We start from the raw sequence: 13,080 nt of genomic DNA on the forward strand, positions 1-13,080 counted from the left end.
TTTGTGGAAAATCGAAAGTACTAGGAGAAGAAACAATCAAAGCAATAAAAGGCACCACCAAGAGTGTGTGTGTGTGTGGTTTTTTTTTTTAAGGAAAAAGTTCCCGAAGAATTTTAAAAACTTCAGCGATCAATTTGGTAATGTCCAGAATAATATCTGAGAGGGGCTAGAAATAATGGTTTATTAATTAGTTATATTACTTCTTAGAAATAATGCTCCCGAATAATCGTTTATATTTTCCAATAGCATATATTAAAAACTATTTTTTTTTTCTTTTCTTTTGGAGACCTTACAAGGAAGGAGAAGGGGTGGAGATCGTTCAAATGCGGAATTTCTCAGCAATATTCAGAATAAAACAGATATATTAAAGAAAGGACTCTTCAAAAATTAGAGTGCTTCAACTCTTCAAAAATCAGTACTCAATACAGTTTGAAGTCTTTGAAGAGTTAGTAGTTTCACATGGCGTGGTTCTCACTTTCTTCAGTTCTCTGTCTCCAACTCTTTCTCATGCACTCCTTTTCTTCTTCCCTCAGTTTTCCATTATGCCGCCCCGACCAAAGTTCTGCTCTGCTCCATTTCAAAAACTCATTTTCCATTATAAAACTCGATTCTGATCCCTTTTTTGAGTCTTACTATATCTTTATTGGTTGTGAGGACGATAATATCATTCCATACTCCAAGACATCATCTTGGAGAAATGGTACAAATTGTTGCTTGTGGGATGGGGTCACTTGCAATCTATTAGGTCACGTAATTAGTCTCAACCTTAATTGTAGTCGCCTTCAGGGTAAAATTCTTCCCGACAATAGTCTCTTCCGCCTTACCCATCTCCAGAGACTTGACCTAGCTGGGAATGACTTTAAAGGGTCTCAGTTATTATCCAACTTCTCACAGTTTGTAAGTTTGACCCACTTACGTCTGGGTCTTGGCTTTTCTGGTGAAGTTCCAGCTCAAATTTCTTATTTAAATAAATTGGTTTCACTTTATCTTTTTTATCCTGTAAGTTTTAAACCAAACACTTGGGAGAGACTCCTAAAAAATGCCACTCATATAGAGGATATTTGGTTGGAAGGTGTGGATATGTCATCAATATCACCAACCCATTTATTCAAGAATCTTTCATCTTCCTTGATCTCTCTCAGTATTGCTGAAGCTGGATTGCAAGGGCATTTGGGAGATGAAATCTTTTCTTTTCCACATATTCAGGAGATAGGTTTGTTATTTAACAAAAATCTCACAGGCTGTCTTCCAAAATCTAATTGGAGTAATTCCCTCCAGGAATTAAATCTCGCATCATGCCAATTTACGGGGAAAATTCCGAAATCATTTTGGAACCACACACAAATTATTGAGTTAGAACTCTCTGACAACGATTTTGTTGGTCAAATCTCACCATCACTTTCAAATCTTCAAAACCTCACTCGTTTAAGTCTATCCTCGAATAATTTCAATGGTCCATTTCCATCTTCAATTTCAAAACTTAAAAATCTCGAGTATGTAGGTTTGGATGAAAATGGCTTCCAAGGACATCTTCCAAATCAAATAACTGTATTTCCACTTTTACAATGTTTGTACTTGTCTAATAATCTATTGAATGGAGCAATTCCTTCTTGGGTTTTTACTCTACCATCTTTGGAGTCGTTGGACATTTCTTCTAACCAATTCACAGGTCAAATGGGTGAAATATCCTCTTATTCATTGGAATTTCTTAATGTATCTGATAACAAGTTGTCTGGTCCAATTCCAAGGTCAATTTTTCCCAAAAAAACTTTATTTATCTCGACCTTTCTCACAACTTTTTCACAGGAAGTGTGCTGTTGCATCACATGTCATTGAAATATATGTTGTACTTAGACTTGAGTAACAACTCCCTTCAAGGAGAACCTACTGCTTCTATTTGCAATGCTACCTCACTTGGATTTCTAAGCTTGTCCCATAACTGCTTCACCGGCACCATTCCACACTGCATCAGTAGCTCACTTGAAATTTTGAACTTGTCTCATAACAAATTCACTGGCACCATTCCTCACTACATCGGTAGCTCTAGCCTTGCTCTTTCTGTGTTGGATTTGCAAATGAATAAATTCTCTGGCAGCATACCTGAATCATTTGAAGAAGGCAACAATTTGAGGACCCTAAATCTTAATGGCAACCTTTTGGGAGGGTCATTTCCTCGATCTTTGGTCAATTGCACAAAATTGAAAGTTTTAGATCTTGGTAGAAATGGCATAGAGGATGCTTTTCCTCATTGGCTTCATGCTCTTCAAGAATTGCAAGTACTTGTTCTTAGACAGAATAAGTTGCACGGTTTGATTCCTAGTTTCATGGATGAAGCCAAGCTTGCCTTCCCAAAGTTGAGAGTTTTGGATCTGTCTAATAATAATTTTAGTGGTCCTCTACCTGCAACATTTTTCAAATCTTTTAAAGCTATGAGAAATGCAGATGAAGGAGAATATGGTTTGCATTACATGGGTTATGATAAATACAACAGTAGAGCACATTATGAAGACTCCATTGAGGTAACAGTGAAAGGATTATACATTCATTTTGAAAAGATCTTGACTGTTTTTACAACAATTGATGTATCCAACAACATGTTCGAAGGAAAACTGCCACAAGTTATTGGAGAGCTTGGCGCATTGAAGGCAATCAATTTTTCACATAATCGGCTCAATGGTGCAATTCCAAGCTCAATTGGAAATTTGAGGAATTTGGAATCCTTGGACTTATCATCAAACAAGCTCAGAGGAAAAATTCCTCCACAATTGGCAAGTCTAGACTCTCTTGGGTACCTGAACCTATCACAAAATGAGCTTGAAGGATGCATTCCTATGGTCCCACATTTTGAAACATTCTCACTTGATTTCTTTAAAGGAAATAAGGCCTTGCGTGGATTTCAACTTCACATTCCATGCGTCACTCATGAGAAAAGTGAACCGCCACTACCAAGTTCAAGTTTTGATGCCATGTTTTTTGAATTTGGATGGAAACCTATTCTATTAGGGTATATATGTGGAACCTCATTCGGAGCATCCATGTTTTGGGTTATGATTTTCTTAGGAAAACCTCAGTGCATTCCAAGTATGGTGAATAATCTTATAAGGAAGTGGAGGACAAGGGTTAACAGGCGTTGCACTTAGGAGCATTTTGTACTTTGTTCATGTCAAAATTGTCCTTTATATTTTGGTTGTATTATATAATAATTAATAATATTCGTGCTGTTTTACTTGTTTTCAATAATCTTGTAACGAGTGAGTTCAGGAAAATCCACATCATTTTTTTATTCTGCTTATGATGACCTGAAATTAATTTTTTCAAAATTTTTTTGAAATATGGACCCAAAAAAATGACTAAATTACTTTGAACCAGCAGGAGCAATGCACCATTATTCTTCTCCATCCGATTGAAATATTGACGAATGTTTTCTTGTATCCTTTAAAAAATAATAATATGCTTAAAAAATAAATAACTGCTTAACATATAAAAATATTAATTTATGATTTATTTGTGATAACTAATATATATTATCAAATTAGTAGTAATATATAATTATTGTGAGCCAATGTTTACATTAAAATAATACATATCTTTACGAGGAAGAGCAATTAATTTCTGCACTCAAAATCATTGCATCAAGCTTCTCATTGAGAGCGCGTTGGGCAAGTATTAACTTTTTTACTTTTTCATACGCATGTTTGAAAACGTTTTCGCGGAATAACGAAGCAACGAGTCACATTGAAATGATTAGGCTGGGGTGGGAAAAAATCAAAAAAATTAATTGTGAGCACCATCATTCTTCTCAGTACAATGTGGCCACAAAAGTCATCTCCGTACAAGTTTACGCGTGTTTTACGCCATGAACAAAACACGTGACCAGTTTAGTTTTATTAAAAGTGGAAACATTCTTAGTATTAAACTAGAACTTACACAAAATAGTTTTAAAGAAGATCCATAAAAATTTATAAATGTTAATAAAAATTTCACAATCACATGAATGTAAATTTAATTTTTTATTAATTTTATGTAATATTAATTTAAAGAGTACAGTAAAATACTCTGGTGTTCTTTGTATTTTATTTAAATTACAGACATATTTCTTCTATTTTTAAAACTTACATGACCTCTCATATTATAAATGGTTACAAAATACAAGCATTTCCTCTATTTTTAAAATTCTGTTTCCATCCACTCAAATGTTAGTTGATCCTTGACTGTTAAATCACATATGTTAGACTAAAATATTATTTTTAAATATAAATGTTATTTAAAAATAATTTAAATTATCCAAAAAAATTAATGCAAACATTTTTCCTTTTATTGATATTTTAAATTTTTTAGTTACATAAACCTAATTATTCAGTAACTTTTTTAAAATTTATATATATTGGCTAAAATAATATTTCAGACATGCCTTTAAAAATATGATTTTTATTTAAGGAAGAATGATAGTTAGATCCCAAGAGGAACAATTAACTTAAGTTAAGTCCCAACCTATTTTAGAGTGCAAACAAATTTCCTTAGTCCTTTAGTGATAATAAGTCTAACATCTCCAATAAGATTGAAGAATAAATAATAGGTAATAAAGAAATAAAGGATTTATTTATTTTATTGATATATAGACAATAGGCAAAGAATAAGCAATAAACTTAATATTTTTCAAAATTAAATATGAACATTAGTGCTTCCTATTAAAATTTAAAAAATAAGTTATAAATTCATTACAATGAATTTCTAAAACTAAAAACCCAACTTGCAAATTATTCAACCTATTAGATTTAATACTTTTTAATATTAAAGATGAACATTTATTTTTTGTTAAAATTAAAAAATAGATTGCAAATATATCCTAATGGAGTGTCAAAAGTTGAGTTTGAACTTGCAAATATTTAAGAATCCATGTTAGACTTTGTTGGCATTCTAAAATTAGTTGAGTCTAGTAAAAGGAGTTAGTTTCTCACAATATAGTGAATCAAGATTCAAATCTTTGCTGAAACAGTTGCCTACATTTGGTGTCCTACCATACTTTGAATAGAATTACAATAAAAAGAAAAAAGGCAAGTTTTGTTTACCAAGAGAGTTAGAGAGAGGCAAGTTGTCCATGTCTTATCCATATCATGTGGATATTACTATTCTTATGGATGTAGTCATTTTTTTCTCTTATATTTCTAAACATAATCAGAGAAAATATTTTATCTTTATTTTTTCTTCTCTCCATTTTTTTCTTCAATTTTATCTCCTAATCAATCAAAGCATAATTATTCATGCCACCTGTTAGTAACAGTATTATTTTCAATTTGCATTTCATGCCTTGTTGTATAATTGTATTCCTTTACATTGAGTGGCCTTTTCTGTACTCTTGCTTAAAAATTTAAAAGAACATTACCTATTTAATAGAGATTATTTCTCCTCCGATCTAATAAGGGCTAATTAATTAGAAAGACGTTTCCATGGCAAAGAACATGACAATGAACGGACTATGAGAAGAAAAATAAAGTGTTCTCTATATTGATGACTTGCAAGTCAATGTTTCTACATAAAGTCTTTTCTGTATATATAATGACTTTAATTTTGTCGGTCAATGCATGTTTCTTTTTCTCTGTTCTTTTCTTTCTTTGTTTGTTTGTTTTTTCCAACATTGCTGAGGTCTTTTGATGCCCCTTCAAACAAGAGTTTATTTTGATGTTATTGTTTTGTAAAATATATGCTAGTATCAAATTATAATTCAAGTAGAATTAAGAATGGTTTTTAAAATTTTAGCGATCACTTTGGCTATTTGATTTAGACGATCTTCAATTTGAAAAAAAAAGTACATCAATAAAATTTATATGTTTGTTGTTGGTAGCAGAGGAGGTTTGTTAACATGCAGTGAGAAAGCTATAACAATAAGAATTTATTTTACACTATTTTTTTAAATCGCTTATAAAGGTAAGTGAAAACATAATCATTATCAGTTTTATAATTTCATCAAATTTTAATTTTAGTCTCTAACAATAGTTGTTACTCAAGTCTCTACAATTTTAGTGTTTTCAATGTTTTCAATCTCTATAATTAAGGACTAAAAACACAAATAAAAAACAAAAAAGCTAAAAACAAAATTTGATAAAATTATAAGAACCAATAGTTCTGTTTTTCGTGAAGGTAATATTAAAGTAAAAAGAACTTATAAATTATAATTCACTCCATTCTATCTATTACATATAATATCGCCCAGACCGGCTGGCGTGTAGAATGGTGAAGAATTTGACTGGTTTATAGTCTTCATTTATTTATTTATTTTTGGGCCAGGGAACGGTTTATAGTCTTTACAGGATAACGACTTGCAAGTCAATGTTCATATTTGAGAAGTCTTGTGAGTTGCACATCAATATGAACACTTCTTTTTAATTCACCAATTGTACGTTTTTAATAAAAAGGAATTACAGGAGAGAGAAATGATACTTAAAGCTTGTTAACATTAACGTCTTTTTTAAAGATTTTAAATTTAATATGATTCATATGGTAAGTACGGACATAATTTTAAATTCTAAAAATGTATATAAATAAAATTTTGTTTTTGGTGGTGGTGGTGGAGTAGGATTTCCTTGCTAGTTTAATATATGCAGCATGAGAATGCTATAAAACAATAAGAATTTATTTACACTAATTTTTTGAATTTGTTGTAATAAGGGTTGTAAATGTTGGGAGGAAGAGAAAATAAAAAGAGAGAAAATGGAGAGAAAAGATCAAAGGTAAAGGGATGTAATTTTCTATACTTATGCCTTGCTGAATAAGAGAAAATATAGGAAAAACAAAAGTGATTAATTTCATATGGACAATAGTAATCCTATTATTTATAGAAAAATATTTAATACCTTATACTTGAGCTTGCTAGAAGGCCTAAAGTATAAGAGTTGACCTTAACTATATGGTCTCTTTTAAAAAGAAATCAGATGCAATGCATGAAACATGCATATATGAATACAAACATGTTGAATCTCATATCAAGGGGCCTTACAAGTAAGTAAGGTTTATAAAATTTAAAAGACTCAACTCCCACCTAATAAGCTGATATTTTGAAATGAGCTCCTCCTTTATTTCAAATTGAAATCAACCGATGATTCTTTAAAATATTGAATTACATCATTATAAAGATACAACATTAATCAAGCTCAAACTCACACCCCATAATTACCAGTTTGCGAAAATCATTTTGTGTTCTGTAGCTGATTTATATATATTGAGAAAGAAAGGACCACATGGGTACGGCGCTCCCTCTAGCAGAAGTTTTCTCTATTTATAAGATTTGCATTCAAGATCTTACCTTCAGAGAACAAGTTTGCCGAACCATTTAAATTAAAACAACCAATATAATATTGTAGATATTGTAGATATAATATATATATATATATATGTATATTGTAGATATTTAATTTAGAAACATATTTATTTTCCTATTATATTTTTTATGTTTATTTCCCTGTTTAGGTAGTGGTTCACTTTATAAGTCATTAGATTGACAGTAATGTTTTGTTTCAAATGAAATGCCTAAACTATTTTAAAAAGAAAGAGAGAGATAAATAGAAAAATGATATTATATAGTTTATTTACTTTTTGAAGATTATATTTAAAATTTTACTAAATTTTATTCTTATACTTTTATTGTATTAGTATTGATAAAATTTGTCAAAATGATTTATAAATGGGATTGGAAGGAGCATTGCCCAGTTCTTTGAAGTGGCACTTGCCGTACAAATTGGGGCATGTAACATGATTTTGAATGCATCGGCCGTACGTAGTGACAAATTTGGAGTGCTCCTCACGCGGTATTGACTTACTTTTCATTTTTAATATAACTAATTCATGGCATACACTCATTATAAGGGTTGAAAGGAGCTGATTTAGTTTTTAATTCTAATATAAGATAAAATTGGATCAAGTTTACAGGATTTTAGTTTTTTCAGTATTTTATATTAATTCTTAAGCCTAACTTTACTATACTTCCTACATTGATTCATGTTCACTGCTACTTTAATTTCATAACATATTAATGTGAGTTTACTAGGCATGTAAAATTATGAACTATGTTCTATGTTTCTCTCGTTCCTACTCTCAACTCTATATGCTGGAATTATGATTTAAATTTTTAAAGTTTGTGATTCATGAATTGTTGCGGAGTTTTCTTTTTAGTAAGTTTTGTATTTTATTATTTCTATAAAATATAAAATATTGTCCTTCTTTTATACAAAGATAAATTTCATGAAAATTCACAGATACTTCATAGGATTTAAGCCCTTTAAATTATTAGTCAAATAGACAAACTACGCCTGCATATTTAGAAACTCTGGTTTTATAACACATGTTCGAATCTTCTTCCTTCCTTCCTTTCTTTTTCACAAATCCTAATCAATCTCATCTTCATACATGAAATTGATGTTTCTTTGTTCAAATCACTGTATATGCATCTCATAAAAGATATATAAATTTTATCACTTGTTGAAATATTCAAAAATATATATTATTCTTTTTTATTGCTAATATGTATTTTTTTTATTGGAGATAATCTTATTCGAAGTACGGTTGAGCACTAAATATGGATACTTCTCTTAGCATAAATGTTTATTTATTTTAAAATGTATATTGTAGTATTTGAATTGCTTAGATTAAAAAATACATTTAAAAAAAAACCTTTGAGTATGCAAATACATAGAGACACTAATTGCAAATTGTTTACATGAAATAACGAAGCAACTTGTCACATTCTTCTCGATACGTGACCACAAAAGTCATCTCCGTTTTTTGTATGTCCCCATTATGTTGAATGATAGTTTCCTTGTCATTAAAAAAAAAAAAAAACGGTCATCTCCATACAAGTTTACGCGTGTTTTGCGCCAAGAACAAAATACGTGCCCAGTTTAGTTTTATGAAAAATGGAAACATTCTTGGTATTAAACTAAAAATTACACTAAATAGTTTAAAAGAAGATTCATATAAATTTATAAATGTTAAAAAAAATTTCACAATTACACGAATGTAAATTTACTTTTTTTAATAATTTTATGTAATATTAATTTAAAGAGTACAGTAAATACTCTTGTGTTTCCTGTATTTTATCTTAATTACAGATACATTCCTTTTATTTTTGAAACCTATATGACCTCCCATATCATAAATAATTATACAAGACAAGCATCCCTTCTATTTTTTAAATTCTATTTCAATCCGCTCAAGTGTTAGTTGACCCTTGACTGTTAATCATTTTCTATTTCAATCCCTTGTCTTTTTCTCCAAATTTTTTTAATGAATAAATCACTTTCTATTTATTTTAGAGTAAAATACATTATTCAATAAGAATAAATATGAACAAATAGTGTTACTTTAAAGACAAGTAATTAACTTATTGAAGAGTGAAATTCAATTAAAAATATCTTACAGTTTTAAACTCATTCTATTCCACCTATATTATATATAATATCTCCAATAAACCAGGCATATAGAATGGCGATGAAGACTTTGACGGGTTTAATTGATAGTCTTTATTTATTTTTATATTTTGTGTGGGCCAAGGAACGGTTTTTAGTCTTTATAGGACAATGACTGTGTTCATATGTGAGAAGACTTGTGAATTGCACATCAACATGAACACTTCTTTTCAATTCAACAATTGTATGTCTTTTAATACAAAGGAATTAAAGAAGGGAGAAATTATACTTAAGGCTTGTTAACATTAATTTTTTTTTTAGGATTTTAAAATCTAAAATTTATGATTCATATGGTAAGTACGAACATAATTTTACAATTATATTTGGCTAGGTAAGAGAAAACATGAGAGTAACAATAGTGGTTAATTTCGTATGGATTATTATTATTATTATTATTATTATTATTATTATTATTATTAATCTTATTATTTATAGATAAATACTTTTTAGGTAAATATTTATAGAAAACTATTTAATACCTCAAGACAAGGAAGAAACTAATTCCGCTTAGAATTGGAGATTGCCAAATACAATAATCTAATTAAAATGGAGGAGAAGTCAGACTAAAATGGAAGGAGCAAGTAGGGCGAGAAACGAAAAAATTATCGACAAATTTGAAAGGAGATTTTTATCTTCAAAATCCACTTATTTTTTTGAGAGAAAAGTTGGGAGAAAATACGTGGTTACACATGTTATTTTTCTCCCAATTTTATCTCCCTCTCATGTTCAAACCACGCATGGTGAAGACTTTGAACGGGTTTTTTTTTTTTTTAACCAATGGAAATACTTCATATCATTAACAAGGCAAAATGAGACTTTGAATGGTTTAGCCTTAAAGGGTAATGACTTTAAATATCTATTTCTTGAATTAGAGTTAAATTAATAGAGATGAAAATTATAAAAATATTAATATACTTCCGTATATAAAATATTTCATTTAAATATGTAACATATCGTTTAGTAATTTTATTTAAGTTGCATATAAGATTTTCTATAGGTTATAAAATTCATTAACAATTCAGTTTATGTCCCAATTGAAATTTAAAATTTAAAAATTTTGAAACATTTTCCCTTTAGCTGTAAATATAGGTACTTCTATTCACCACTTATAGCAATCAACTAGAATTGCCAGTCACAAACGAGGAGGTTATCGATATCATTGTGTTTGGTTCTTTGTCTGAAACTCTAGCACTCTCTTTCTTATTCTTCCGATGTTCTATCATGTCGTCCTGACGAATGCTTAGCTTTGCTACAATTCAAGAACTCAATTTCTATTAGAAAACCTGATCCTTATTCTCTCTTGTTTGGCTATTGCAATATTGTTGAAACCATCTCATACCCAAAGACATCAGCTTGGAAAAATAGTACAAATTGTTGCTCATGGGATGGGGTCACTTGCAATCCATTGGGTCACGTAATTGGCCTCAATCTCAATTGCAGTTGGCTTCATGGTAAACTCCTTCCCAACAGCACTCTCTTCCACCTTACTCATCTTCAGAGGCTTGACCTCAGTGCCAATGACTTTTAGGGATCTTACATATCACCCAACTTTTCACAACTTGTAAGTTTGACACACTTATCCTTGAGGTATTCTAATTTTTTAGGTGAAGTTCCATCTTAAATTTCTCACCTCCACCAATTGGTTTCACTTTACCTCCAGGATTTGAATCATTTGAGTCTTAATCCAAACACTTGGGAAAGAATTAAAACAAATGTCACTCATATTGAGAATCTTCAATTGCAATGTGTAGATATGTCGTCAATACCAGTGACTCATTTATTAAACAATCTTTCCTCTTTGGTCTCTCTTATGCTTTTGGATGCTAGATTGCAAGGGAATATTGAAGATAAAGTATTTCTTTTCCCAACTTCAGGAGAATATAGATTTGCGTTATAATATAAATCTTACAGTCTTACAGGCTATCTTCCAAGGTCTAATTGCAGCAATTCCCTTAGATATTTGTATATGAGCTCTACGAATTTCACTGGAGAGTTTCCTCGTTGCATTGGACATATGCAATCATTAAATGCATTGCATCTCTTCTTATGCCAATTCATGGGAGAACTTCCATCATCTTTTTGGAACCTCACACAGCTTACTTATTTGTGCATCTCTTACAACAATTTTTCTGGACAAAATTCACCCTCACTTTCAAATCTTCAAAATCTCACTGTTCTAGATTTTTCTCCTAATAATTTTAGTGGTCAATTTCCTTCTGGGTGTTTTACCTTGCCATCTTTGGAGATTGTGGATATTTCTTCTAACCACTTCACTGGTCAAATAGGTGAAATATCCTCTTATTCATTGGAGCCGCTTGATGTGTGTGAAAACAAGTTGTACGGCTTAATTCCATTGTCAGTTTTTCAACTTCAAAACCTTACATTTTTCAACCTTTATCACAACTTTCTCATTGGAAATGTGTTGTTTCATCAATTGTCATGGATAAACATGTATTTCCTTGACTTAAGTTCCAACTTCCTTCAAGGAGAGCTCCTTTCTTCTATTTGCAATGCTAGCACACTTGATATTCTTAACTTGTCCCATAATCACTTCACAGGCACCATTTCTCACTGTATTATCAGCTCTAGCCTTGCTCTTTCTATATTGGATTTACAAATGAACAGCTTCTCTGGCACCATACTTGAATCATTTGAAGCTGAAAACAATTTGAGAACCCTAAATCTTAATGGAAACTTGTTGGAAGGGTCATTGCCTGAATCTTTGGTCAATTGCACAAGGTTAAAAGTATTAGATCTTGGTAACAATGGCCTAGTGGATGTATTTTCCCAGTGGCTTCAAGCCCTTGAAGAATTGCAGGTGCTTGTTTTAAGAGAGAATAAATTACATAGTTCTATCCTAAATTTAAAGGATAGCACAAGCCATGCCTTCCCAAAGTTAAGAGAACTTGACCTATCCAACAACAATTTTTGCGGCCTTTACCTACAGCACTCTTCAAATCCTTTGAAGCTATGAGAAAATTAGATGCACAAACTAGGTTGCAATACTTGAGTTATGAAAACTATATTGAGTTAACATGGAAAGGATTTGACATTCATCTAGAAAAGATCTTGTCTATTTTCACAAGCATTGATTTGTCCAATAACATGTTTGAGGGAGAGATTCCACAAGTAATTGAAGAGCTAACAGCATTGAACGGGCTCAATTTCTCCCATAATAGGCTCACTGAAGTGATCCCAAACTCAATGGGAAATTTAAGAAATTTGGAATGGTTGGACCTTTCATCAAACAACCTTTTTGGGAAAATCGCCAGAGTTGATTGATCTCAACTTTCTCTCAGTCTTAAACCTCTCACAGAACCAACTGGAAGGTTGCATTCCTAAGGGCCAACAATTTGGGACTTTCTCAAGTGATTCCTTTAGTGGAAACAGTGAGTTGCGTGGTTTTTTACTTATAATTCCATGCATCAGCCACAAGGAAAGCCAGCCACCACTACCAAATTTTGAAGTTGGATTCGAATTTAGATGGATACTTGTGGTGATGGGGTATGCATGTGGAGTAGCATTTGGAGCAACAATGTTTCAAGTTCTGATATTTATAGGTAAACCTCTATGGATTGCAAGTATGGTGAAAGATCTACCGAGAGAGGAACAGAAGGGCTAG

General features: G+C 31.1%; 2 protein-coding genes across 2 annotated transcripts; both read left to right on the forward strand.

Moving 5' to 3' along the window:
- Positions 1-459: 459 nt before the first annotated feature.
- On the forward strand, positions 460-3,140 carry LOC129286271 (receptor-like protein Cf-9). Its single transcript, XM_054922267.1, has 2 exons — positions 460-1,735; positions 1,855-3,140. The coding sequence occupies exons 1-2, from the start codon at positions 460-462 to the stop codon at positions 3,138-3,140; spliced, it is 2,562 nt and encodes an 853-aa protein (XP_054778242.1).
- An 8,284-nt stretch (positions 3,141-11,424) lies between these two features.
- LOC129286272 (receptor-like protein Cf-9) lies at positions 11,425-13,080 on the forward strand. Its single transcript, XM_054922268.1, has 2 exons — positions 11,425-12,276; positions 12,775-13,080. The coding sequence occupies exons 1-2, from the start codon at positions 11,425-11,427 to the stop codon at positions 13,078-13,080; spliced, it is 1,158 nt and encodes a 385-aa protein (XP_054778243.1).

The sequence above is a fragment of the Prosopis cineraria genome, unplaced genomic scaffold, assembly GCF_029017545.1.
Source record: "Prosopis cineraria cultivar Desert tree isolate PC_DT_omini unplaced genomic scaffold, ASM2901754v1 PC11, whole genome shotgun sequence".
NCBI classification, from domain to species: Eukaryota; Viridiplantae; Streptophyta; class Magnoliopsida; order Fabales; family Fabaceae; genus Prosopis; species Prosopis cineraria.

What these genes read in the sequence shown, in the direction of transcription:
- LOC129286272 (XM_054922268.1), top strand. Translation starts at nt 11,425, where the DNA reads ATGAGCTCTACGAATTTCACTGGAGAGTTTCCTCGTTGCATTGGACAT. An exon ending in AAGCCCTTGAAGAATTGCAG is followed by an intron (nt 12,277 to 12,774) that starts GTGCTTGTTTTA and finishes AACCTCTCACAG; the next exon opens with AACCAACTGGAAGGTTGCAT.
- LOC129286271 (XM_054922267.1), top strand. Translation starts at nt 460, where the DNA reads ATGGCGTGGTTCTCACTTTCTTCAGTTCTCTGTCTCCAACTCTTTCTC. An exon ending in ATCTGATAACAAGTTGTCTG is followed by an intron (nt 1,736 to 1,854) that starts GTCCAATTCCAA and finishes TGTTGTACTTAG; the next exon opens with ACTTGAGTAACAACTCCCTT.